General features: G+C 33.1%; 1 protein-coding gene across 1 annotated transcript in view; it reads left to right on the forward strand.

The window, feature by feature from the left end:
• Dscam1 (Down syndrome cell adhesion molecule 1) overlaps positions 1–26,362 on the forward strand; it is a 79,101-nt gene that overhangs the window by 1,237 nt on the left and 51,502 nt on the right. The window contains exons 2-10 of the mRNA XM_018539306.1: positions 1,148–1,274; positions 8,203–8,387; positions 9,202–9,340; positions 15,722–15,883; positions 16,773–16,940; positions 18,234–18,398; positions 19,991–20,152; positions 22,678–22,827; positions 25,571–25,694. Coding sequence (XP_018394808.1) covers positions 1,184–1,274; positions 8,203–8,387; positions 9,202–9,340; positions 15,722–15,883; positions 16,773–16,940; positions 18,234–18,398; positions 19,991–20,152; positions 22,678–22,827; positions 25,571–25,694 — 1,346 coding nt within the window. The 5' untranslated portion in view covers positions 1,148–1,183. The remainder of the gene's footprint in view (positions 1–1,147; positions 1,275–8,202; positions 8,388–9,201; positions 9,341–15,721; positions 15,884–16,772; positions 16,941–18,233; positions 18,399–19,990; positions 20,153–22,677; positions 22,828–25,570; positions 25,695–26,362) is intronic.

The raw sequence follows: 26,362 nt of genomic DNA on the forward strand, positions 1-26,362 counted from the left end.
CTCACCCGCTGTTCTTCAACCGTAACCCTTGCTATCAGCGATTCAGCACGTGCACCTTCACTCCGTTCCGCAGCGAGATAGCTCTTTCGCGTTCTGCGGATTATCGCGGACCAACGGATGTCAAAGAGGATTCATGCTTTTCAGAATTTTTCTCGCTACTTTAATCGCCTATTCTTACGGCCGCGGGTTGTTGTTGTTGTTAGAAGAATAGGGATTGTAGGAAATATTCTCAGTTTATCAAGCGATACGCTATTCTTTCAAAATTGATGAACGTTTACATGCAGTGTCCTGAGTGTTGTGATGATTATTTCAGAAAATTTGATCCAGAGATCTTCTCTGAGTGTTAAAATTAATTCTTCGAATTCTTGAATTTTTCCTCAAAGTTTTAAAAGTAAAGTGTCAGTTGATTTTTTTAATAAGTCGAACTTTTCAACTTTGTCAATAATTTTTTCTTCTATTGTGATGCATATTAATAAATTTTTCTTTTCTTGCTATGTTAGAAAATAGTTATTTATAATAGTGTCAGCTTCTTCAATCATTATCATATAAACGGAATTTACAAAAATTTAATAATTATTTATAAAGTTTCTTGCAGAAACTATCATGTAAAAATAACTACATTTACTATGCAACAATTTTATTTCCATGCTAGCGTGTGCCAGACGTACCAGAGTATTTTCAAAATCTTAATTCTAAATCTTTTAATAATCACTTAATCAAAATTGATTTATGTATTAGATATGTTTATTACTATTATGACCGACTAATCGGGGTCCACAAGGTGCCAATCTTCTCGTCTAATCTAATCAAGTTTTATCAGCAGAGAACGATTAATTTCATTTATCAATTACGCAAATTGTTTAATGCATGCTAAACTGTCACACACGTTGAAAGTGATTGTATTTTCAACAGTTACTGATCAATTCTGCTTATTATTACTTTGAACTAATATAATAAGCAAGAGTTTTTTCGTATTTATCTGTCAAGACTTCAACTCATAAAATAAAATAGTTAAATGTGTCTCAAAATATATAATTGATAATTATTGGAATATCTATTATCGAGGAAGACCATCGGCGATAATCTTACTATAAGTGTGGTGCGCATACTGCATATCGTTCATTCAGTGTATTTTATGTGAAATCAGGTGAAAATCAGTGCACTCGGAAGAGTCACAATAAGGATGTGGCGAGATCCTCCAGGCGGAGGGTATAAGAAACCCATCCACATCGCCACTATGTTACTGCTAGCTGTTATTCTGACATTGACAACGGGTGAGTCAACTTCATACGAAAAGATCTCATTCACTTCGCGTTTCTCGGCATGACTCGACGATAATTACGGAGAAGCATTGACGCATGAGAGTCAGGCAATGCGCGCGAAAAATCGGAAAAAAGTTTACATATGTAAGAAGGACAAGCCACGACTTTGTGCGTTAAACAGAAGAATTAGGCACTACAGAATTATGCAATTATAATAATACATTATAGAATAAAGACAAAAATTTTTTAGGTCAGTAACAATAATGATCTAACATCAAAATGATATTCTTAATGTATAACATATTAGAAGTAGAATTACATATAAAAATTAATTGAAAGATCGAGAACAAACTGAATTTTCATTAAAAGTTAAAATTTTTGTTTATCATAAAGCTGCAGGTTTCTAAGAATTTTGTTATTGTGCATTGTATATTGCAACGTGGTTCCTAATGTTTTTTAGAATTATTTGTAATACCACTTCCATAAATTACGAATCTGATATACATTTCAATGCGCCATTGTAATTTTGTAAAGTATGCATCTTAACTTATCAAAGTTCGTCAGCTGACACGGCATTCTGTTCTTTACAATACACGGATCAAATATGATACTTGACACTAAATACCTTTGGATATTGATTCATCAGCATATTGAGACAAAATTAGCACAAAGCTTTAATCAATTCCTAGCAAGATAGAATAAAATTGCCAAAATTAAAAAAATTGATTTTTTCACTTATATTAATGTATAATTATATGTACACACAAATTTAAATCTGATAACAAAATATAGAAGTATAGGGTATTTCTATAAATAGAAATTGTTACTCTATAATCATTATATAGGATTTTTTAATATAATATAAAGGCTAACACATAACTGAATGGTTGACATTGTAAACATTCCATTAATAATCTATATAAAGTTGCCGCGCAATTTTGAAATATCCAATCACTAAAATTAAGCAATTTTAGTTCCATTTGTTGTGATTCGTTATAACTGTTCATGCTGTTGCTTTTTTCCTGGCATAATTTCGTGTCCGCATTTTGAACTGAACAGACGGTTAGTTGGGATTGTGAAAGGTCCTGGGGTATAGATTCGAGCGGATCTCGAAGTGCAGCTGTCGGAGGAGAGACTAAGATGAAGGGGACAAAGAGATCGGGAGGGAAAGGAACAGCTGCTGTTCCCAGAATGCAGGCTCACATCATACTTCAGGAAGAATTACATTTGCGAATGCTCGTCACCAGGTGAATCCGCCTATTATGTATGCGGAATCTGCGTTACTATTCATTTATTAATGAAAATGAGCATAACATTGGAGTATTCACGATGCTTCCAATTGAGCTTTAAGTTTCGGATGATAATTACATATGAAAAAGGATCATACATATTTCATTGATAGTTAACATAGAATAAAGTTCATAATGACTTAGTTTTATTAAAAATTTGTGAAACTATATATGAGACATCCTGGATTTCAATACAATTGAGGCAAACGATGCTAATTATAAACTTGTCGATATTATAAATATCAAATACACGAATGGCGGAAATTATATTCTATATTCGTAATTCTATGTAGTTTCACGGTATTTTGTTGAATTTAAATCGCTTTGGAAGTAATATTAAAACTAAATTAAATGTATTGTCAACACTTTAAATTTGAGGAAGTGAGACTTAGGAACATATTTTGATATCTCACAGGAAGTAACAGAAATAGACGTACTTATAGAAGCCGTATATGACCTGAAAGAGGTTTAAGAATTTCTTCAGACTTCCTCTACCTACGCATAAATGTTGTAGTTCACCCTCTCGCACTAATGTGCGTTAATAAAATATAATTTTAATAATAATTTTAGAGATTCTGATTATTATTTCTGAGATCTCTTGAGAAACAACTAAAAAATATTACAGAATTTATGAGATCAATATGATAAGAATTAAGTTAAATTATTATTAGCTGAGGATGACTTAAAAAAGAGTCGAAACGTACTAAACTCTCTGTATTTTTCAATAAAAGGATTTAATATATCCAAGTTTTTTGATTGAACGTACTAACAACAACGTGGCATTCTCATTCGCCTCCTAATTATAGGAAAATTTTACTGGATTCGTTTGGAATTTGAGAGTCAATAAGAAGATATCGTTTTTGGACTTGTTTAAATTATTATATTATAAAATATTATAAAATAATTATTCCTTTGAATTATTAAATTTAAATTTTAGTTTAAGTTAAATTAAGATTAAAATTAAAGTTAAATTATTCTTTTATTTAATTAAATGATAATTAAACAATTAAAAAAGTTATCTTGAAAAAACAAAACAATTTGACTTTGCAGAATGTATAGTAGTTTTAAAATAAAGATATTAGGTGCAAGCATAAGGGTTTATTAAAAAAATGTTAATTCTCGATTAATGAAAAATTAAATCAAAAATTTCGAAAGTCTATTCAGTCGGTTCGTTTTTTCGACACCTTCGTCGACTTATGGTTCAAACCGACTTAACATTTCTTTTTATTATGCACGTCACAGAATTTTACGCTTACATACGCACACATACACACAAACGTGCGAGCAGATGAACACACACGTGAGTCACACGTGTGGCGATACGCGTGCGCGTGTGTTCACGCTGGAAATATATTCGATGCAGCGTGTCCGGACGTTTCAAAGCTATCGCTATATATAGATAACAGAGCGGTTCTCGACTTGGAAGAATCTTGTCTTTCATTGATGCGTAAGAGTTTAATTTCGGAAAAAAAGTTTTACATACCGCACACTTCGGCGATCGATATCTACTCGTGCAACGTACCGCATCCGCCACCACGTTTGTACAGCCGCAACAATGCTCTGAGCCATTGTTGCACCGTGCACGTGCACGTGCCGCGCAGAACGTATAAATAATGTAACCCTTGGACGTAAATGCACAATCACCATTGCCGTACGCACCTAGTTAATCATTGTAATGCCCTTACGGTTGCGTTGGTATAATCCTTTTAACTCTTTCGGTGACGCCATTGTAACTGTCAACATGCGAAGATTTAAGAGAAGGGAAAAGTGATGAGGGAAAAGAGGATATCTGCGATGAAGCTTGAAGGAAAGAAACACGGATAGGATAATTTTGTTAAAGTATATATATCTAAAAATTTAAGTAGATATAAATATTATAACTCTGAATAATTTTGCTAAATATCAAAATAATTACGTAGAATGCTTGCTTGGTGAAAATAAAAATTGTAGTGTATGAGTGCAATAAGTATAAGGGGAGAGTAACAGAAGTGTAAACAAAGTTAAGAGAAGAAAATTGAGACAACAAAATGTAAAGAAACATTTATGTTTCTTTTACATTTTTGTTTACCGTATTCTGTAATTTTCTCCTTACATTCGATTTATGCTCTGATTTTTATTTTTGCCAAGATTAAACATAATGAACAATATTGCAAAAAATTTTGGCATTCCAGCAACAATCTTGAACATCCTACATAATTATTTTGATGGTCCCATAAAATCCAAGTCTTGACATATCTAGTTTATTTATGGTATTACTTATTTAAGTACTTATTACTTTTTTTTATGAGTACAAAATATAATTTACATTTTTATTTTTGTTTCTTCACTAAGAAATGGTTTTGTTAAAGTATTCATAAACATATCTAAGTTTATGGGAGAGAATACTTTTTCGTAGTGACGAAATAAAAACAAAAATGTAAGTTACATCTTGCATTTAGAAAAAAAGTAAAAAGTTGACGTTTCGTGTTATCTGCTTCAATTTAATGCAAATTACTTGAGAAATTTTGTAACCGTCAACACGCGAGTGAAATGAAAGCTGGAGGAGGACAAGAATAAGCGACATAGAACTGTAGTTATGCGAGGTCCGCCTACAGCAGAAGGCGCGTATCCACGACAAAAATTCGGAACACCTGTCCTTTATACCTATATATGTATCCTGCCTGCTTGCTCCAACGGCGCACGCTTCGCCAACCGGTTCTTCGTAACTTGATTTTATACTACGCCGGGTTCATACACTCTCGTTTCGCCGCGATCGCTGTCGCGGTGAATCAGTAGTAGGTGGTTACGTGTGCGAAAATTGTGTAGTACGATATACTCCTACATAAACTTTAAGCACCTTTTGCAGGAAGGAACGACTAGCTGAATATTTGTATCTTCATGCTGCTACAAAGATTGCAATTTCATAGAAGAATTAATAAATCGAATAATAGATCTTTTTGTTAATTCAACAAATTATAAATAATAATTAAAAGATATATCTATACAAACTTCTAATAGACGTCCTCCTAAAAACGTTTTCAAAATGTCCATAGGATGTGCTACGTGAAATCTTTCATGAAAACCAAACAAGTCCAAAAATTTAAATTTTTAGGAAACAACAAATTTATGATCTTCAAAAACCGTTTATTGTATAAATATAATTTTTTTTCGAACATATAATAGGTAGATAGATAAGAACATATAATAGGTAGACAGAACAAAGTTTTAAAGCTACAAACTTATTTTAACATAATATTTTACAATAATAAGTTAGAACAAAATTGTTGTACCTGAATAAACCATCTAAATAAGAAAAGTACCAACTGTGCCAATATTTTACATCTATCTTTCTCTATAATAACATCAATAATGATGTATGATATTAATGAACATGATATATGATGAACAATATTAAAGGTAAAGAGGAAATATTATTTAAATAATGTAATGATTTCACTTTTTATTTACAAAATTTATTTATAAATTGCTCTTAATAAAATATCTTTTGCAAATGTTAAATTCCTATATTTTCCGTCATTTTATTCTTGCTGGAATAAAATCATTTACAATATGACGTTAAATAACGATTTGGCACTATAACTCAGATTAAAAAATGAATTTAATTGGTATTTATGAGAAACACACCGTTCAATTATATGCACAACCGCCGCTTATAGTAGATATACACATTGTATCGAAAAAGAATTGCACAGAAACTGTTTGTGATTCTTTTGTTTCTTATGAAATATGGAACGTGCAAATCATGCATTTGCAATAAATTTACAGTCAATGGTACTTAAGTTGCCATCGATGGCTATAACTTGTCGCTACCAATGTTACTGACAGTCGAAGAGCGCAGCTTGCCATGACGGAAAAGGAATCACGCATTGTCGTCTCCCTTATGGTCACGTGACGTTGATCGCATATTATTCAATAACAGACTTGACAACCTGTTGTTTGCTGCAATTGGCAACGCGCCAATTGAATGTGGGTGTCGCATATCCTGGTTGAAACAAATGATAAGCGAAACCCGAAGACACGAGACAAAACGTCTCGTCGCTCGTGACACTCTTAATTAATTGGTTTCGTGCTAATGTTCCCACAAGCTATTAAGCGTCCCTTACATTTCGTTCTGTCCACGAAACATTTCTTTTTCGCAATGAAAACTCCGTTGCAGTCTTTATACTAAATTAGCTCCATTATCCTTACAAAGAAATCACTTTAAACCTTATAAAGAAGTCGTGACTTGTCGTTTACAATTTTCAAAAATAATTCCTGAAAAATTAGTCATTCGTCTCGAAAAGGTACACTTCAACTTTACAATAAACATGATAGTTTTTGGCAAATTTATATGCGATAGGTCTGTTGTATCTTAAGTTAATTTTTTTACAAGTATATAAAAGTAAAAAACAAGTATTTAAAAATATCAAATACATTTTTACATATACTTTGATATCTTTAGAAAATTCTTGTAAAGTTGTATGTTTATGAAAAATTATATATAAATGTAATAATTAATTGCAAGAAAAATGTACTTTTTCATATAAAAATGCAAAACACTGAAACAAAAATGTTTAAAGAAAAAATATGTTTTATTTTAATATCTTAAAGTTATCATTTTAAACTATTAAAAAGAAAAAAAACAGTTTAATTATCAATTATCCAAACATTTAGTTGTTGAAGTAACTAAAAAATGATATTTTTTATAGTGTCTAAATGGATATATATATTAAATTGCATTTATATTTTAAACATTTTATCATTAATATTGTATTACAAAAAGTTACAACTAATTAGAAAAACTTATATTTTTGAATTTTTATTTAAATATTTTTAAATTTTTTAAATATTTATTATATTTTTAAAATATTTATAATGTTTAACGCAAATTGTTTTATTTTTAATTTTTTAATAGTTTAAAAGTGAAACTTTTTTAATATAAATAAGAATTAATTAAAAAAAATTTTCAGTAACAAAAAATGTTACTCTCTACACATGATGGATCTTTTGTGTCCTGAGATGAATTTTCGAAACGTTCTCCTTGGAGGATATACAGGAAGTTGACGACACACAAAACTTGTTCTAGATACCAAAACTTTTTTTTAAAAAAAGAATACAGATCGTTATTTAGCTAGACATTTTTAATATTTCGAGGTGTTTGCGTATCTATAGGGTTTTGTACATTTTTATTAGCTACTTTTAATATCAAAGATCCCGCTCTTGGTTGCGTGCAGCGCCTATCAGTTTTTCCGTGCTAAGTTTAGTTTTGCGGCGCTCCGACAGCGCTTTATCCCCTCTACTCTCATGACTTGCGCACTGCGAGAGTGAACGTTACTGTCTGTCTGTACAAGTTCGAACCGAGCATTATCGTTTTCATAAGTTTTGGATCTGTTTGGCTGTAATAAAGAACAGAGTTATTTTGTACAAGTGTCCGTTGGCATTGCGAGACATTTCTTTGCACACATAACGGCGCAAACACGAGGAAAAGAAGAGAATACGAACACTCTAATCGTGTGTACTAAGGGTTAATCGAATTAACAAGTCTCAACTCTAGTTATAGTTTCAATGCAGAAATTTAGAAAATTTAATTCCAAATTGCATATGTTCGAAATAAGTTAAGCAATATAAGTGCTCGTACGTGATTATAAGAACTTTTTGCATTGTGCTTGCAGTTATCTCTGCCGAAGATGCATCTATGGGACCGGTGTTTGTCAAGGAACCTCCAAACCGGATTGATTTCTCAAATGGAACTGGAGCCGTCGTAGAATGTCAAGCAAGAGGAAATCCACAACCGGATATCATCTGGGTTCGTTCTGATGGAAATACTGCTGTAGGAGATGTTCCTGGATTGAGACAGGTATTGTGTCAAGTTTTAATTTGTTTTTGTAATTAAAATGTCACTTACAATTTACAATTAAATTATTATAGTATCGAAACCAATATCGAGAGAAATTCATGATTCTTTAGAAGTGTATCAAACTGTTTTAAAATAAATGCGCTCTCATACAGCATTTGTTATTCTATTCTATTAACATTAGCAAAACGAATATTCTTAATTAAAAATGTAGGAGAAAGTATATAACTAAAAAAATGCAATATAAATACCACAGATCATCACAATTAGCATACAGAGTAATTAATGTACAGTTTTATACTGTATTTTCTTTATAGTGCAAACTTTCGAAAGTTTGATCTTTTTTGATCCCCTGAATTTTTGTATGAACAAAATATAATTTGATTGTATGAGATGTATATTTAACATTGTATGTGCCCAAATTTACTCGTATTTATAAATTTCAATTCCTTTATTTCATCCTTTTCTATCTATATAGGTGAAATCAAAATCGGAGTTTTATTCCGAAATCAGAGTGATCAAGTGGAGAAGTTTTTTTGTTAGCTAACTCTAGTCTATAAGATCGAAAATTAGTTTTTTCTTATATATGTAGGCAGTGTAGGACGATGAACTATTCGTCTAAATAGCTGCCAATTACTAGTTGTTCCCATATTAAATATCTATCTGCAGTATGTGAATGGAATTATTAAACGCCTATGCCATCCCACATTCATTCATTCACGTAATCGTGAAGGACGCTTTAATTATTTCCAAGCTTGCTGCATGTGTTATTATACTAATTTAGTTTCTATATTCTATAGTTATTGGCCCTTTGTAGGTTATGCCGAACGGAAATTTGGTGTTCCCTCCTTTCCGTGCTGAAGATTACCGTCAGGAAGTTCACGCTCAAGTCTACACCTGTTTAGCACGTTCCCCTGCAGGTTCGGTACACAGCCGTGATGTCAACGTGAGAGCCGGTAAGTGTCAATCTTTACATGTATTCATTAGGCATATATGGTTTAGCCATCTCTATATATATAGAGTTTTATATAAAATGATCAAGAGAAATATAGAGCGCCTTTAAATTTAAACTTAAATAAATTCGAAATTGAAATCGATTTCTGATAAAAACTTAGCTTTCTTTGCATTTAATCAAAATGAATGTATGTATTAGTTAATAAAATATAATTAAAATTATAAAGAAGACGGAAATAAATTTGAATTTTTAACATTTATTTTTGTTTGGCAAAAAAAATATTAAAATTATTTTTAAGGTAAAAGTTTTATTAGACATTGTAACATTTTAATGTAAGCGCTAGAAGTTCTTATTTAAAAGTTCGAATTAATTTTGCGAATAAATACCATACATTTAAAATTAAAATTATATATTTTTGTGGAAATATATGGAATTTTTTTTAATAAGATGGCTAAATATTTTTTTAGGAAATATAAAAATTAATTTTTTTCAGTGTGTAAAAGCACGATTTTTCGTGCTTATTTCTTCTACATTATATCCGAGGTCTTTTGAAAAAATTCCAATTCGGTAAAAGATATCGGTGTCAGTGAGATGATATAAAAGTTTGATGCTAGATATTGCTCTTAAGTACATTACAATCTGCCGCCGCCGTTTATACAAAAAATATATTCGATTCCTCCAGTCTCAATCTGCTCGCAAGTAATTAGAAAATTGCTCTTTGCATAATCAATGTAATCCAATTTTAAATGATGTTATCGTACTGTTCGTGCAAAACTAAAAATGCTTCTGAATCATATAGTGATGTCATTAAATCTGACGTCAATGTGCTTTATCGACCGCAACACAGTTTCTAGTTGCATTCTTATCTTTTACCGGTTAAATATAATTCATTTTTTACAGATTTCTAAAAAGAATTTTTTAGATAAATATAAATAACAATAAGTAACAATAATTATTTAAAAATGCTATATTATTATTATAATTGTTAAAAATATTACATATAAGTGACAAATATTTTGTAAATATTAATATATTAATATAGTAGAGAAAATAAATTTAAAAGAAAAATATTTATTTTAAAGTATTTTTACAAAAAATATTCATATTTTCTTAGAGCTGTTGAGGCTGGAGCAAAATAATTCCCGACGTACTGTAAAAATGTTATTATGTATACGAAATTATAGTGGTGGCGCAGTATTACGACACCGACGTCAATAAAGAATACGCGATCCGTGGGAACAGTGCCATTTTGAAATGTGTCGTTCCTTCTTTCGTCGCTGATTTCGTCAAAGTCCTATCCTGGCATACGGATCAGGGAGAGGAATTCGTGCCTGGCGATGATTTTGGTATAAACAGAATTAGGATTTATGAACTGAATCAACCGATCTCCTTACCTCCAGGCGAGCAGAAAATTTTGTCGCATTTTGATTTATATTGATATAAAATTAAAAATCGTGGATTTTCTGATTTTATTTAGAAAATATCTAAAATTTTATAAATACAAAATTCACATTTATAAACGCATTTAAAAAAAAGATATATTTAATATTTTTATTTAACTTTTTATTCTGAGTCGCACCGAAATTTTGCCGACACAATTTCCCAATTCAGTTACGCCCTCTCGCACAGAGACAATTAAGAAATAATGTCGTTATTGTCCGGTCATATATTCCAGTTCGAGGGCACAAATGCATCGTGTCGTTCGGTTGAGTGACTGACACCATCCGTGTGACTCGGCCGCTTCTCGTATATTGATCTCAATTGCCACGGTAACAAAATGCAAATCCATTTGGAACGTTGCGACGAGTGTTGCGACGCGAAAGTATATGGGTCGTTCACTTTCCACGGTCAATACGTGTATATATTTTATATATACATATATATGTGTATGCATCGTCACATTCATCTCGTTAACGTTATATCCAATACGATATATCTAATGTGTTATCTGAAACGATCGGGTATTTGACCATTGTCAGCTATCTCTCTCATTTTTCTATTAAATCCGGAGTATTCACTTCTGACGCGCCGTCTATGTATTTTAAATCCGTCAGTACGTTTAATAATATTTATCTTCAGTCTGTTCCCTTTTCTGTGTTCTAAAAATTAATAATAACAACACAATAATTGATCATAATAACAATAGAAATAATAACGAGAATTTTTATAGTATTTTAAATTATTTTTTAATTGTGCATAACATTAATATGTCTCATTATTGCATTATCTAGTATTTTATAAAAATACAAAAGCAGTTAGTGCATTAATTACGAAATAATTGTCCTTGTAATTATAATTAAATTAATTTTATAAGAGCGCGAGAGAAATTGTTATAGTTTTATTTAAAACTTTTTTTAGAATGTTGTATCGAAGTATCTATAGTGTATGTATGTACATATACACAATGCACGCATATAAAATCAATCATAAGATGCGACAATAATTCTGCTCGCGGAGCAATGGCGAAACATATCGCCCAAAGCTGCCGTCAACGTCGTCGACATTTCATTCGGTTTTCGAAAATTAATTTATATTTGAAAAAAAACTTTTTATGAATGTATATCTCGTACCGTGTAAAGATAATATGTTAAAGAGTCGAGCAACTTGAAGCGATTACAGAATACGATATTCTGTTGAATGTATTTCCAATCGTTATGAAAATAAAACCGACACGAGTGGACGTTATCGTTATACTCAGTAGACAAATCGGGCTGGCATAGATTATGTTGATCATTTATTGCAGTGGTACATCAGTATTATCAGTCTGAGGTCAACAATGAGTACGTAATACGCGGCAACGCGGCCATTCTCAAGTGCAGTATACCGAGCTTCGTTGCAGAATTCGTTCAGGTTATTGGCTGGCAGGACGATCAGGGGAATTCTTTTGATCCGGATCAGGATAACGGTACAGTCCGAAACTTTTAGGAAATTCGGGAAGTCGGAACCTGCGTGGGCAGCAAATGATGTATTGGTCAACGTCGTCGATGTCGCGTTCGGAAAACGTGATATATTTTTTTTCATTTTTCTGATCGTACATTATGTATCGTAAAAACTCACTAATATTTTATTCAAATTAATTGAAAAATAACTAATCTAAGAATAATTTTTAATATCAAACTCACTAATCTGTATTTAAATAATGATTAGGACACGAGTACAGAAACGAGTTTGATTTTATTTAAGACTACGTAACTGATTTCTCGGGTAGATCGAATCCGCGAAGCTCCTACCTACTATCTAAGAACCAGTTTCCATAATTATATAGAGGAGCATAGGATCAAATTGTATAATACTAGCTGCTGGAGTGCAACTCTAATGTTGTAATCTCTTTGATAGTAATCACCTAATTTTCTCCAGAGAAATGTGTTTCGTTCTAAGGAATAATTGAGCAAACATATGTAACAAAGCATTGTCTACAGCGATGTGTACGTTATGATAATAATTAAAGAATGTTATGCAGCGTTCTGAACCGAGAAAAGTGTTTCTTTTTGATTAGGCATGCAGCAACGTAACGCGATGTTCGAAAGCACGCGATGTGTGATGTATAGCCACACAATGCGCTATTATAATACGCCATTATCTTTTGCAGTCGTGACTCAGTATTATGAGGCGGAAGTTGTATCGGAATACGTGATACGTGGAAATGCGGCTATTTTAAAATGCACCATACCGAGCTTTGTCGCCGAATTTGTGTCGGTCGAATCGTGGGTGGGAAGCGATGGTTCGACCTTCAGACCGTCCACTGATTATGGTATGATGAACGTACATACATGTTTTTTTTCTGCATCTAGCGCATTTTTCTCTTGTCATTCATTCTAGAGCAGAATCCTGAAGGGGATGATACGCTGGAAAGATATTTATTTTCTCCTATTTCTCTCTTCATTTATCTATTATAATTGAAGAAAACTGATATCAGTTATAATGAATATTTATTTAGTAACATAGAATATTTATTTAACATTTGTTTGAAGCTTTCTTTACTAAGAGAGAACTATTTTTTTAGATCTAAAAGTATAATCCAATTAATGCGAAGAGAATTTCTAACAGTTGTAAGATAAATATTCTGCTGAATGCGGCCATTGCTAAAGCCGATATGTATATGAAAAGTTGAGAACTTATGCGATTGCTAAATTACTATGATGTCGAAAGAAAAAATGATTTTAAGTAATTTTTATTATGATCACTATATATAATCTTCTTTGATAAAAAGAAATATATTTATACGATATAGGTTTTGTTGATGTTTTTATTAAATTTTTATAAAAATATATTTGCGCTCGAGGCTGGATAAATTATTTTAATCGACGTGCAATCATATTTCTGAGATAAAAATTTATTTATAATACATATACATGTATTAGTCTAATATCTTTGACCGTAATTGGCGTTTCTCGTATTTATTATAATTGATAAATTATTCTATTTACTTTGAAGCAATTATTAGCATACCCGTGATATTCTGAATATTTCATTTTAATTATATATATACTAATATCTATTATATTAAATCATTTTGATGAATCTTGATTAATTTATAGTATGTGTGTAAGCGCTGTACAATTTGTACGACTGATAAGCACGTCAGTTAATAAGTACATACGATGAGTACGCAGAGCGAGGAAATTCTCTTTCCGGTTGTATCACCCCTGTCTCTCCCTGCTACTCAGACACCCTGTCCCCTCGCCCAACTTTGTCAAAGTTCAAAGTGGCACGTGGTAACGATTCGTTTCCGCCGGCCACGCGGTCTGATCTGACGGCGACTGAACGGCGGCGGCAGCATATATATACGTGAGAGTTAATGAACCATCCGGTGGCTCTCACGCCGCGAATTACGATAGGCCTAAGAAAATAAGCCGACACCGTGTCAACGAACGTGAGTGTAGCTAAGTTCGAGAAGTTGCGTAGGGAAAGTTCTTAAATTCTCGTTCCAGCATGGTGTAATATCAGGATCCAGTAAGCATATTTTAACAATATAAGATAATGTGTGAAATGCGAGAGAATAGAAGCGATACTTTCTTGGAATTTGATTTACGACTGCATTATCATAGCTTGTTTCGCATTATTTTCTCGATATACAAAAATATCCATGGTACAGAAAATTTACTATTTTCTCGGTACTATTTTCTCGGTACACTATTTTCTCGATATATAAAAATATTCATGGTACAGAAAATTTTCAAATTATTCCTATAGTTTTAATTAATTTTTATTTTAATAAAAATATTGTTTCTTGATTTAAATATTTTTCTAAAAAGTTTAAACTTTCTTGTTTATAAATGTCTAATTATATCTTCTTTCTTGCAATTTATTTGCAAAAAACTGAAAAAACGTATTTTTCATCTAAATAATATGAAAGATTAAAAGCGATAAACATATATGTACTCTGTTCTACACACAATGGGAGCTATTTTTAAACATTGCGACCTTTCTTATTGATTAAATTGAACATGTACTTATTTTAACATGTATCCCCCATATATAGTCGTCACTCAGCCTTACAATCCGGAGATTTTGACCGAATACGTTATAAGGGGAAACAGCGCGATATTAAAATGCAGCATCCCTAGTTACATCGCAGAATTTGTTACTGTTGAGGCATGGATTCGCGAAGATGGCGAGGTCTATCTACCGGCAGATCTTACGGTCGCACAGGGTACTACAAATTCCATTGGGCGGCCTTTAATTATTTTAACCATCCACCAAAAATTGTATATGGATTAGGATGTTTATTGTTAATTTTAATAGAAAAGTATACTTATGTAAAATAAATAACTCAAGAATTTACAGTAGGACTCTGGAATTTGCAATAACTTAACTTGTTTTTTAATTAAAAAAATAATTTATAAATTAAGAATATTGACAACTTATTTTTATTTTTGAATATTGACAACTTTTTTAGATTTCTAGTAAAATCAATTAGCCATTACAAATGCATTTAATTTTACTTGAACTTTTTACTTTGCAACCTAATTCATATATGCGTATATTGTATTTACAATTTGCTGTGGAAAATATTTGTCGCTTATTTATGTTTACTAACGTTGTTAACCCAAGTATTTGTTTTTCTTACGATCCTATTATTCATGTACAATAATTTTATTTTCCGTCGATCCGTCTATTTAACTCTTTGAAGCATATATTTTTATAAGAATGCACACAAAAGGAGTTTTATGATGTATAATAAGACATTTTTTGTTAAAAAATGGCAAAAAATATTAAAAAAATTTTTTTAATAATTGATTTAACTGAATGATCATATAAAGTGGTATAAATTAATCGTATAGATTTCATCATTATATAACTAATAATTAAATTGTCAAATTTCTTCGAAGAAACGATTTATTTTTCACCGTGTCTCAGAGAGTTAATACATTGCCGGCAGTGGTTTCGCAGTTCTACGTTACCGAGGCCGAAAACGAGTACGTGATCCGAGCTAACAGCGCGATCATGAAATGCAAAATACCGAGCTTCGTGTCCGAGTTTGTCCAGGTGGATCAGTGGGTGGCCGACGACGGGACGATTTACACGGCCGGTCAGGAGTACGGTATGATGCCGGTCGTTGTCGACGTAATGTTGTGTATTATTGTCGGCGGGGTAGAGCTTCTCTACTCTCTTATCTCTTATTTCCCCGTTATTCTCATTTCCCACCCTCAAACAAGCTCTTGCACTTTCTTCTCATTCGTTTCCAGGCAATCCGGCGGCTGTCGGTTGCAGTTCGCAGCTCGTTACAAGTTTCAACTTTTACTTTCGAATCTGCTGCAATCCAGTGCACTTGTGCACAATCGCATTTGGAAGTGTATTTCAAATTCCTATTTATATATACACTATTACATCTCTGAATATGACGTCAGAAGTGAGAAATACACAGCAAAAATCTTGCAAAATATGGAAATATATTTCAATAAAATAACATAATTGATAACTGACTTATAAAATACATCGAAAACTCGTCTTTTGCATCGTTAATTAATAAATAACTATGTATATGGAAATAAGTTATGCATAAACAAAAATGTATGATAAACTATAATATTAAAAATTCAAAATAATATCTATAGAAATAAATATAATTTAATTTTTCCTTGAAATAAGAAGATTTCGATATAATGTCATAAGTCTGTCCTATTGATTGTAAATGTTATTTTAATGACAAATATTTCTATTCAAATACAATTTGCAAAAATTATTTATTGTATTTTTTTCTATTTTGATGTTTGGTAATCTGAGATAATAGTAATGAGTGAATAAGGGCGTTAAATAATCATCTGAAAGGTGGATATGAAGACGGATAACAATTTCAATGTGATGAAAAAATATAGCTGTGCAAAATTTTAATGGTTTTTCGATACGGTTCGAGTAGCGTTCATCAAAGTGAAAGAAATTTTTTGATATGATATACCATAAGACTAGCTTTGAGGAATCTCGCGTTGCAGTGGTCCAGCAATTCTACGAGACGAGGGTCATCGACGAGTTTGTCTTACGCGGAAATACCGCAACCCTGAAATGCCTCGTGCCCAGCTTTGTGGCGGATTTTGTAGATGTGATTGAGTGGCAGGATGAGGATGGTTCAACTTATACCGTGAATAGCCAACAAGAAAAGGGTACTTATACTGATTGCACGAAACCAATGTTAACAAAATGGCGAGATAATATTTATAAACTTTTTGTCATATATATCATTTCTAAATTATAATATCCTAATTATATTATAGTGCAATTTTATTCTTTCTACATAGATAATTCTTAATTCTTTATTACTTTACATCTCTTTTATCTTTTTTCCTTGTGTCCTTAAAATTTTTTATAACATATCCATCTTTTAAAGATAAAGCATTTCACAATTAAATTAGAATGTATTTGTCTCAGATGAGTAGAGACGGTTCATTCGTGTAATGTACCTATGTATATGTCTTGTACATATTAGCGTTGTTCGGTAGAATTTTATTATATAATTGAAATAAAGGTTGATGGTCGATGGAATGGAACGCAGGTTCCCGAATAGTTTACCTTTTCGATTCGGCAATCTATAAATGAATAGAGGCAGAGTGTGCAGCCGGCAGTGGTCTCGTTTGGTGTGATCCTCGGATTAGGATAAGCCGGATTAATCGGGTCGAGAAACGAATTAACGCCTGCGCGCGACCAAGTAATTTGATCCACTTTTAGTAAAGAGAGAAGAAGGGTTATTCCCGGTAACATAATCGAATTTACTTTACGGCTGCGCCAGCCAGTGCTTAAGGACATTACAGTAATATGTAATATTAATTAATGAGGTGAAAAGGTATACGAAAAGTTATACTAACGTGTGTGTTAAATTTTATCATATTGTCGAGAAATCATAATTTCATTTCTCTGTACCTAATTTTTAATTACGGAAACGAATATTATTATCCAAAACATATGTTGTATATTTCAAAAACATATAGTAATTAAATTTATTTATTAATAAATTCGTGAGACAAGAGTGATTAAGACAATAAATCTTATTAGCAGAAGTGGTGTAAAATTCGGTTTGTGATTATGAAATAATATTAAGATATACTTAAATTTGAATATACGAGTATGAAATTAAAACGTAACTATTCGTTAAACATGCCGCATATTGATCTTCTTCGATACAATGTACACGAATGAATTTCTATGTGAAATTAAGAGACGGACTGCGGATTTGTGCTAATTTGCAATTAGATTAAGTCGGATTAACTGGATCGATGTCCACGTGCACCGGATGTTGCTGGACTCGACAGGAGCACGACCGGAGGCTGGCTGCAGCGGCTAGCCAGTTTGCAGACAGCCAGACTCATTGGAATTTTAATCGGCGCGATCAAAGCGCACCGGCGATCCTCGGCAACCCAGAACAAACGCCAAACTCTTGTTTTTTCTCGCTTCATTTGCAGTGGTCGCCCAGTACTTTGAGGTTCAGGTTTACGATCAGTTTGCGATACGCGGCAACGCGGCTATTTTCAAGTGTCAAGTTCCTTCGTTCGTGGCCGACCACGTGGACGTGGTGGGATGGATCGATTCCAACGGCGGCAGCTACGTCGCCGACGCACAATCATATGGTAGTAAAAAACTGAAGGGATGCACGCTGCGCATTGTGTATTGTGTTCCCCTGTGTAAACTGGCAGATCGTAAAATTTTATTTGAATAAGGCGCAGATCACCGGACGGATGATCGATCGATCGGGTTATTCGATATCTTGCATGCGCTTTCTACAATTTTCTCTCTTCCTCTTAATGATACCACGTATCATGTTTGTTGGTTTAAGTGTGCGAAATGTATAAGGCGCATGTAATATGATTAGATATCTTCCATATCGTTGCGATGCGCATCGATGTGCCACTTGTTTATTGAACGTATATAACGAATCGTAATGTTGAACATCGATCGCGTCTATTTCAAGACCGGTTGCGCGAGCTGTTCTCTTTGACAGGAACATATTCTTCAGTTGCCATAGACAGTAGAGTTTATTTTAATTCACAAAGAAAAGAGACGCGACGTTGACGTGAATAGGATTCCTGATTACGATATGCTCGTCTCGTCGAGCGGAATTTATCGAGTCAATACCGTCGTAATGATTATGTTATGTATGTACAAGTTTGAAAATAATGTCTGAACCGTTCGTTGAATATCTGTTTTGATAAATATAAATTTTGATAAAGTTTATTATTTTTTATGTTCCATTTTTATTAAACATTCTATAATACACACAATAAAACTAAAACATTTTTTTTAATCAAATAAAGATGTGTTACATATATTATTCAATAAAATAAAAAAAATTATAAAAAAAATTACAGATTTTTTTATATTGTATTTTAAATTAGTACAAAAGGCGGCGAATTACAATTTAAAAAAATTATTTCGTTAAAAAATAGACATGTTTTTAAAAAATAATTAAGATAAAATGAGGAAGCTTTCACTTAAACTAATAATTACATTATTAAATATAAATATTGATCTTATTGTATTGTTTCATATGTATATAATATTTATTTTTTACAGAAAATGTAAATTTTACATTCTAGTCACTTTTTGCAAGGATTACCTATTTAATACATTCTTAAAGTTGTTTTATCCATTAAAATATTCTTAAAATTTCTACAAGTTCTGCGATAATGATGCACATGTCATTCAAATAGGAATTCGTTAAAGCTTCTAATACATTATTTTGTTGACTATTTATCTTCGATCCAATACAATATAATACACAATATCTTCCTCTTTTCTTAGTATAAAATAACACAAATGTATAATATTCACTTTAAATTAATAAAATTAGTTCTAATAATAAAATTCTTCCTTTTTTCTCTCGGCTTATAAATTTGATTAAAATCTACTTGGAAATTACGTAATAAACTGCGTTTATGTAATAAGCAGATAAACGAGATAGTTGAATAAGCTCATACATAAATACACAATTAAGTACATTATTTATCAATCGTAACACCTCTCATCTATAATAATAAAATTAATTCAAAATGAAATTAATGACGTAATTCCTATTTTTATTTTTTAAATAAATCGTATAAATCGAAAAAATTGTCAATCGTACGATGTCGAAATCATAATCAATCGACGAATGATCGACACGTCCTGCCAGGTGGTAGATGTGCGCCTTATGGTAAAACCGGAAATCGGTGTCTGGTTGCAGTTGTCGGGCAGCGGTATGCAGTGAACGTGATGGACGAACACGTCCTTCGGGGGAACGCCGCAATTATCAAGTGTCACATACCGAGCTTCGTCGCCGAATTCGTCGAGGTTGATTCTTGGATCGAAGACGAGACCACTGATATATATCCTAGCGCCGATTACGGTATATAACAAGGCGCAACATTTCATGTCATCTTTACTCTGCTCGAATATCGCGTGAATCTTCTATTTCTATGACACTTGCAATCCATCAAATCGGCGCATCAACTGAAAATTTAATACAAAAATAAACGCATGGAACGCAATAGGAATTCTGTTCTATTTTCGTGTGTATTTATATTATTCTGTTGTCGAAGTTGTATAATTCGTGAGATAATATATGTGCAGAAGATTTTAGAATCAATTTAGAAGCAGATTCTTTGACAAGTTTTTCTTATGGGTTTTTGTTTTTTCTTCTTATATATCTCCGATATATTTTCTATTTTGGTTAAAAGCCTAATGCGTTTTCGTTGCATTATTCGTAAGAGCGATGCATTTCAAGCGTTCGGTAAACGTATAGAATTACAGTTGTCGGTAAGCCATTAGTATGCGGCAATGAGATCAAGGACTCTCTCATGACTGACGTCGTTCGACCATCGTTCGGTAATGACACTCCGTTTCACGATCGCTTTCGCATTCAAGCAAAAATTATCCTCTGCTCGATCATGACAAATAAATAATAATTACAAACGTGCTAGTTTCAATCGCAAGATCCCTAACGAAATACGTGCACAGTGACAATGGCTTTGCAGAAATTTTGACACATGGGAGGGAAAAAAGAGAACGGCAGGAAAAGGGAATAAACTATTTCGCCAATACAAATTTGTAGTTGCGAAATAACAAAAATACCAATCCAGGTCGTTTAAATCGTTCCATCGGCCTCCGCTCTATCGACCAAACACCGTTCGAATCGATATCACGCGTGTGAAATGCAAGATGTATGTTCTCTTGTTTTGATGCCCCTCGTTTCAAAAGTACCGTGCAATACGGGATTTTACGTGAAAATTTGTACGTAAATTTGTACGACGTTGACTGCCGCTGCTCGCGCTGTTCCAGACCTCTCTTCCCCTTTTCCACCGATTTTTTTCCGATCGTTCGATTTGGTCCATCCGTCTCTTCTCACCTGTACCCTCCTCTCTGTGTGGTAGTAGTTAAATGGATGTGGATAGCTTGTGTGTGATCGCATGAAACTAGTTCGCCTATCCAGGAAGTCTCGTTTGTCGATGAAATTTGGCCGCAAAAGCGATCAGATTTGTTAGAGGCGTTGAAGTTTCAACCACAATGGAGATTAACTTTAACGTACAAAATGGATTAATAGCAATTCGTTATATTCCGTTTATTGAGATAATCTGTGTTAAGTGATATTGTACATAGATATTTTTTAGAACCAGTTTCGGAAATTTAATAATAAAGTCTTTACAAAATAATTTATTATCCTACATATTTATAGTATTAATAAATACTGTAGATTTTGTACTTGGGATTATTTTTTGTTCTCTTTACGGTTATTGTAATAAATGCAAAAAATATATAGATTTCCTGGATATTTCAACGAGCAAAAGGAATATTACGCACCATACATTTACATTCGTAAAGAAATGAAGATGTGATTTCGCATAATATCTTTCCTATGAATCTGTAAGTGGGTGCGAGATTCCTTTGCTGTTGTTTGACGAACGTGCTTTGATTCCGTAAAGAATTCGCCGAATTGTCGAAGCGGGAAATTGAAGGGTCCGTGTTCATTCAGCGTTCGGTGAATTCGTATACCGCATGTATGTAGATACACTAAGTAAGAGCATTGTGCTTGAAGTATGGTACACAGAAAGAACGATTTCGCTGGAGTATATAAAAATTTAGTTAGATCTGAAAATAACTTTTTTTATCTTGTTAAAATAATGTAGGATGCTCAAGCTTAATAAGCAAAACGTTTTGACATTCCATAGCAACTATCTTGAGCGTCCTAAATATTTTAATATAAAAATATTTTAATATAGTTTTAAAATAAATATTTTAATGATAAAAAATAAAATTATTTTAGTAAACACACTAAAAATAATATAACATAGATATTATAATTTCGTACTTAACAATAAATGTAATATAACAGTGTTACATAACAGTTACATCGTTGAGTGTGAAATTATAATACTGATGTTATACTACTTTTAATTGATGTTTACTTGATAGATCTGAAAATAATCTTTTTGGCTTATTAAAGTAATACACAGGACGCTCAAATATAATATGATAAAAAAAAGTTTTGACATTTTAGTAAATCTTGAACGTTTTACATATTTTGATAATCTAATAAAATTAATTTTAGATTAGTATCTAAATTTTTATTATTATTAAATTAGTAGCTAATTAGCAGCTAAATTTTTAGATACTTTAACGAAGCAATTTCTGTATAATGTTATATTACTGCCATTCGAGCATCGTGCAATTAAGTTGGGATAATCGACTTCCTCTTGATATTAATAACATATGCGTGTTTGTAATTAATCGGTGATGATGTGCTCATAACCAATTAATTTAATAATATCGCATGACATCAAATAATACGATAATCAGTCGATCGATTATCCCGACCAATCACGTAAGGAGGACTAATGTGCAATGACTAACGTGTACCACTCTGAACGGGTTTAGATGGGAAATACTTGGTGTTGCCATCCGGAGAGCTGCACATCAGGGACGTCGGACCCGAAGACGGATACAAGACTTACCAATGCCGCACGAAGCACAGGCTCACTGGTGAAACTAGGCTATCCGCAACGAAGGGACGTCTCGTCATTACTGGTGAGTGAAAACGCAGAAATGTCTCGTTCCTTTTGTACGGAAATTACGATTCTGATTCAGCATCACTCTCTTTGACAAATGTTTCTCGATCATTCTTCGATATACCAAGCGGAGGAATACATCCTCACTAATCAATGTCCTATATATTTTTATGAAAGAAATCAGAATCGTATTTCTAGTTTCGAATCTGGATACCACAGTTCACACATTTTATTTTACGGATCAATACAAGTACAGTTATTTATGGCAATTAATTTACATAAACGCGTGTATTACAATTGTGGAAGCTAATTAATTATGAAACTATTGTTGTGTGACAATTTGTTTATCTACTAAATTAACTAAATACGGTAATCAGATTAATGTAAATATTAATTTAATATTATAATAGATATAAAATATTTTCCCTATTTCTTTTTTTAAATATCAGTTTATAGATACATCTCTTTCAATTTAACATAAATTTTAAAACGTCAAGTGTTATTACAAGCTATCTATTTCTCTTATTGTGAGGTATCTGGGTTCGAAATTATTATCTAAAAGATTGTTGATTTTCCATAACAAAAGTAAATAAAACTAATATTTCAAGTAATTAATGTAATCTCTTTCAAATTAATTTTTAAATTATTATTATTGTTGTGCAAGATATTGTATTATATTTTCTAGGAAAATCAATTGTCTTTTTGGGTATATAGTCACGTTCTACGAACGTGCAATCGTTTGCGCCAACGAGCTTGATCGACGATTTGATTTTACACTCGATTCCTTCTAAAACGGGAAGGACTGCAATCATTCGATATTTCTGCATCTTTACCTCCGAATTTATTATCTCAGAAAAGCCGAAATGCATGTTCGGTATTTAGCGCGATCAAGCTCGAGGGTGAACCTGAATGCTGGGACAGGGTACCCCTGCGGGCACGCGCCACCGCCCGCCCAAAACTCGACTCTCTTAATATAATCGATTTCGAGAGGAAATGTCCAAAGACAAATGAACGATAAAAAAAAGAAATAAATGTGCGAAATTCTTTCGGAATGCTTTGCGGCGCCTTCCGCGATCTCCGGGCTCTGTCCTTCGCTCTCGCGTGGTAAGTTTACGGAACATGTTCTTTCAGCCAAGAACTTCTCCGTGTGGATGCTGCACATAGCTCTATATGTAGTAGTCAACGCAGCTGAGCTCCGTTTCATGCTGTGAATTAAGCGGAATCGATCGTATAATTAGGCGGCGTCGTCTTTGTTCGTTCTTGCAGTAAATGAGCAGGAACATTCAAACCGTTAAGTGCGACAATGATACTAGCCATAATTTCCCCTTTTTAAAAAGAATTCTTTTCAATCGTGTTTTATATTGTTAATTTTTATGAAAAACTGAAATTGTATATCGAACCGAAACACTTTAAATTATTATAGAATCTTATTTTCCATCCTTTTTAATTCATGAATTGTGTCACTACTTCGCTCAATATAGTTTATTGCGTAATTCGGTTAGTTCAGAGTTAAGAAATTCTCTTAGATACTGCGACGGATTTACCGCATCGCAACGCGACATTGAACGCGAAACTACTTTCGCTTCTCTATCGCTTTCGTTTCGTGTAGCCGTTAAGTATCTACACTGATCGGCAGGATGACACCGATAAACGAATTGCTTTGTTCGTATAAGCGGTGCAATAGTGTAGGCAAAGCTGTCAAGTTACGTCAGCGCGAGGCAGTAATCTAGGGGGTTACTATAACTGGAGCAAGATGCAATGTAGCCATAATGACAATGATTGGCGATACGAGCAGGGGGCTTGACAAGTATGTGGCTCTACTGGCTTTTCATTACGCAGAACCAGTGGGCAGTGTACGACCAAAGTTTCCTACGATGGACAACATAAATGGACTTTCTGTGGGCTTGGAAGGCAATATACCGCTTCTATGCCCTGCTCAAGGATTTCCAGTACCATCTCATAGGTACGATACTCTTGATCAGAGTGGAGATTAACTTTTGATTGGGAACTATAACTAAAGAAACATATAAAGTAGCTTGCAGACATGGTTTAATAATTATGATACTTTCCTGTACCTACCTATTATAACGGACAATAATTTATAAAATGACGGAATAAAATTCTAGAACATATAGAACTTGTACCGATGTTGCTGTAATGTTACAATGTTATTGCAATACTATTGGAACGTAGCAAATGTTATTGCAATATTGTTAGAATAATTTGTGCTGTATAGGATTGTAAAGTAATTAGTGAAAAAGTACCAGGCGTGCAAATTATTGTATTGTATTGGTGAAGAGAAGACAATTAGTCTACTCGTGTTAGCTAAAATTGAAATAGATTTATTCAGATTTTAATTGAACAGTCTTTTATCGTTATTTAAAATGAGGTGTTTTATTTATTATAATAACATATGGACATCAACTTGAAAATTACTTTAGAAAAATAACAGAATCTTTGTAATTAAATGCGTATCTCAACTTATATCAGACAATATCAATAATCTTTGTAGTTACATTATTATTTAGCAAACCGTTGTATCGTTTATAATGTATGTGTGCACAGGGGTTCCCTGTTCCTTCTGATTGATCTAGTTAAAGCATTTAGTGTCATCATTCTTGAAGGCAGTCACATAAATTCATATACAATCATGACGTTGAGTCAATTTATCGCTTATCTTTCCGCAAGGACAATTCTTGATTCGTATTAAAATTACAAGTGAGTTCAAAGAATGAGAAAAACAGGAATGGCGTGCATTTTAGAGCCGGTGGGCAGTGTACGCCCAAAGATTCCGTCGACGGACGACGTGCGCGGTTTCCGGACTCTGGTCGAAGACTCCCCTGCCTTGATGTGCCCGGCACAGGGGTTCCCCGTTCCCCTGTACAGGTAGAGACCACAACACCGTTATTACGAGCGAACGCGAATCCTTCGGGATGACCGTTCGTCGCAGGCATACAAGTCCCCAATTATAAACGATATGATCAGAGCCGATCGGCAGTGTGAGACCCAAATTCCCGACAATCGACGACTCCAGGAGCTTCCGCACAACAAAGGATGGCTCGGTCACGTTGATGTGCCCCGCTCAGGGATTCCCTGTCCCCTTGTACAAGTAAGTCGTACTAGGCGAAGTCGTATATATTTTTCTTTATTTCTCTTTTCTTCTTGGGTCTCGTAACCTGTCGCAGAGCCTGTGGGAAGCGTACGTCCAAAGTTCCCCAGCGTCAGTAATATAAACGGCCTCGTCACGTCCACGAACGGAACTTTGCCGCTCCTGTGCCCTGCTCAGGGCTTCCCGGTCCCTTCATATAGGTATTACATCATCGAGTGCCTTGATGTCACTCCGTCCTTAAAGCGAGTCTCACGTTGATTCTCCATTAAGGAATTGCGATTAAATATTCGGTGCTTCTAGTGAAGCTAGGTAATTAGCAATGACGATACATTTGACGTTGCGGCGGTCTTCTTGTGTCATATACTTAATCAATTTCTTTAGCAGTATGGTCTCAATTTTATATTAATATACTCTAATAGAAAGTTTTAACACTATGTATTCATCT

The sequence above is a fragment of the Cyphomyrmex costatus genome, unplaced genomic scaffold, assembly GCF_001594065.2.
Source record: "Cyphomyrmex costatus isolate MS0001 unplaced genomic scaffold, Ccosl1.0 scaffold21, whole genome shotgun sequence".
Taxonomy (NCBI): domain Eukaryota; kingdom Metazoa; phylum Arthropoda; class Insecta; order Hymenoptera; family Formicidae; genus Cyphomyrmex; species Cyphomyrmex costatus.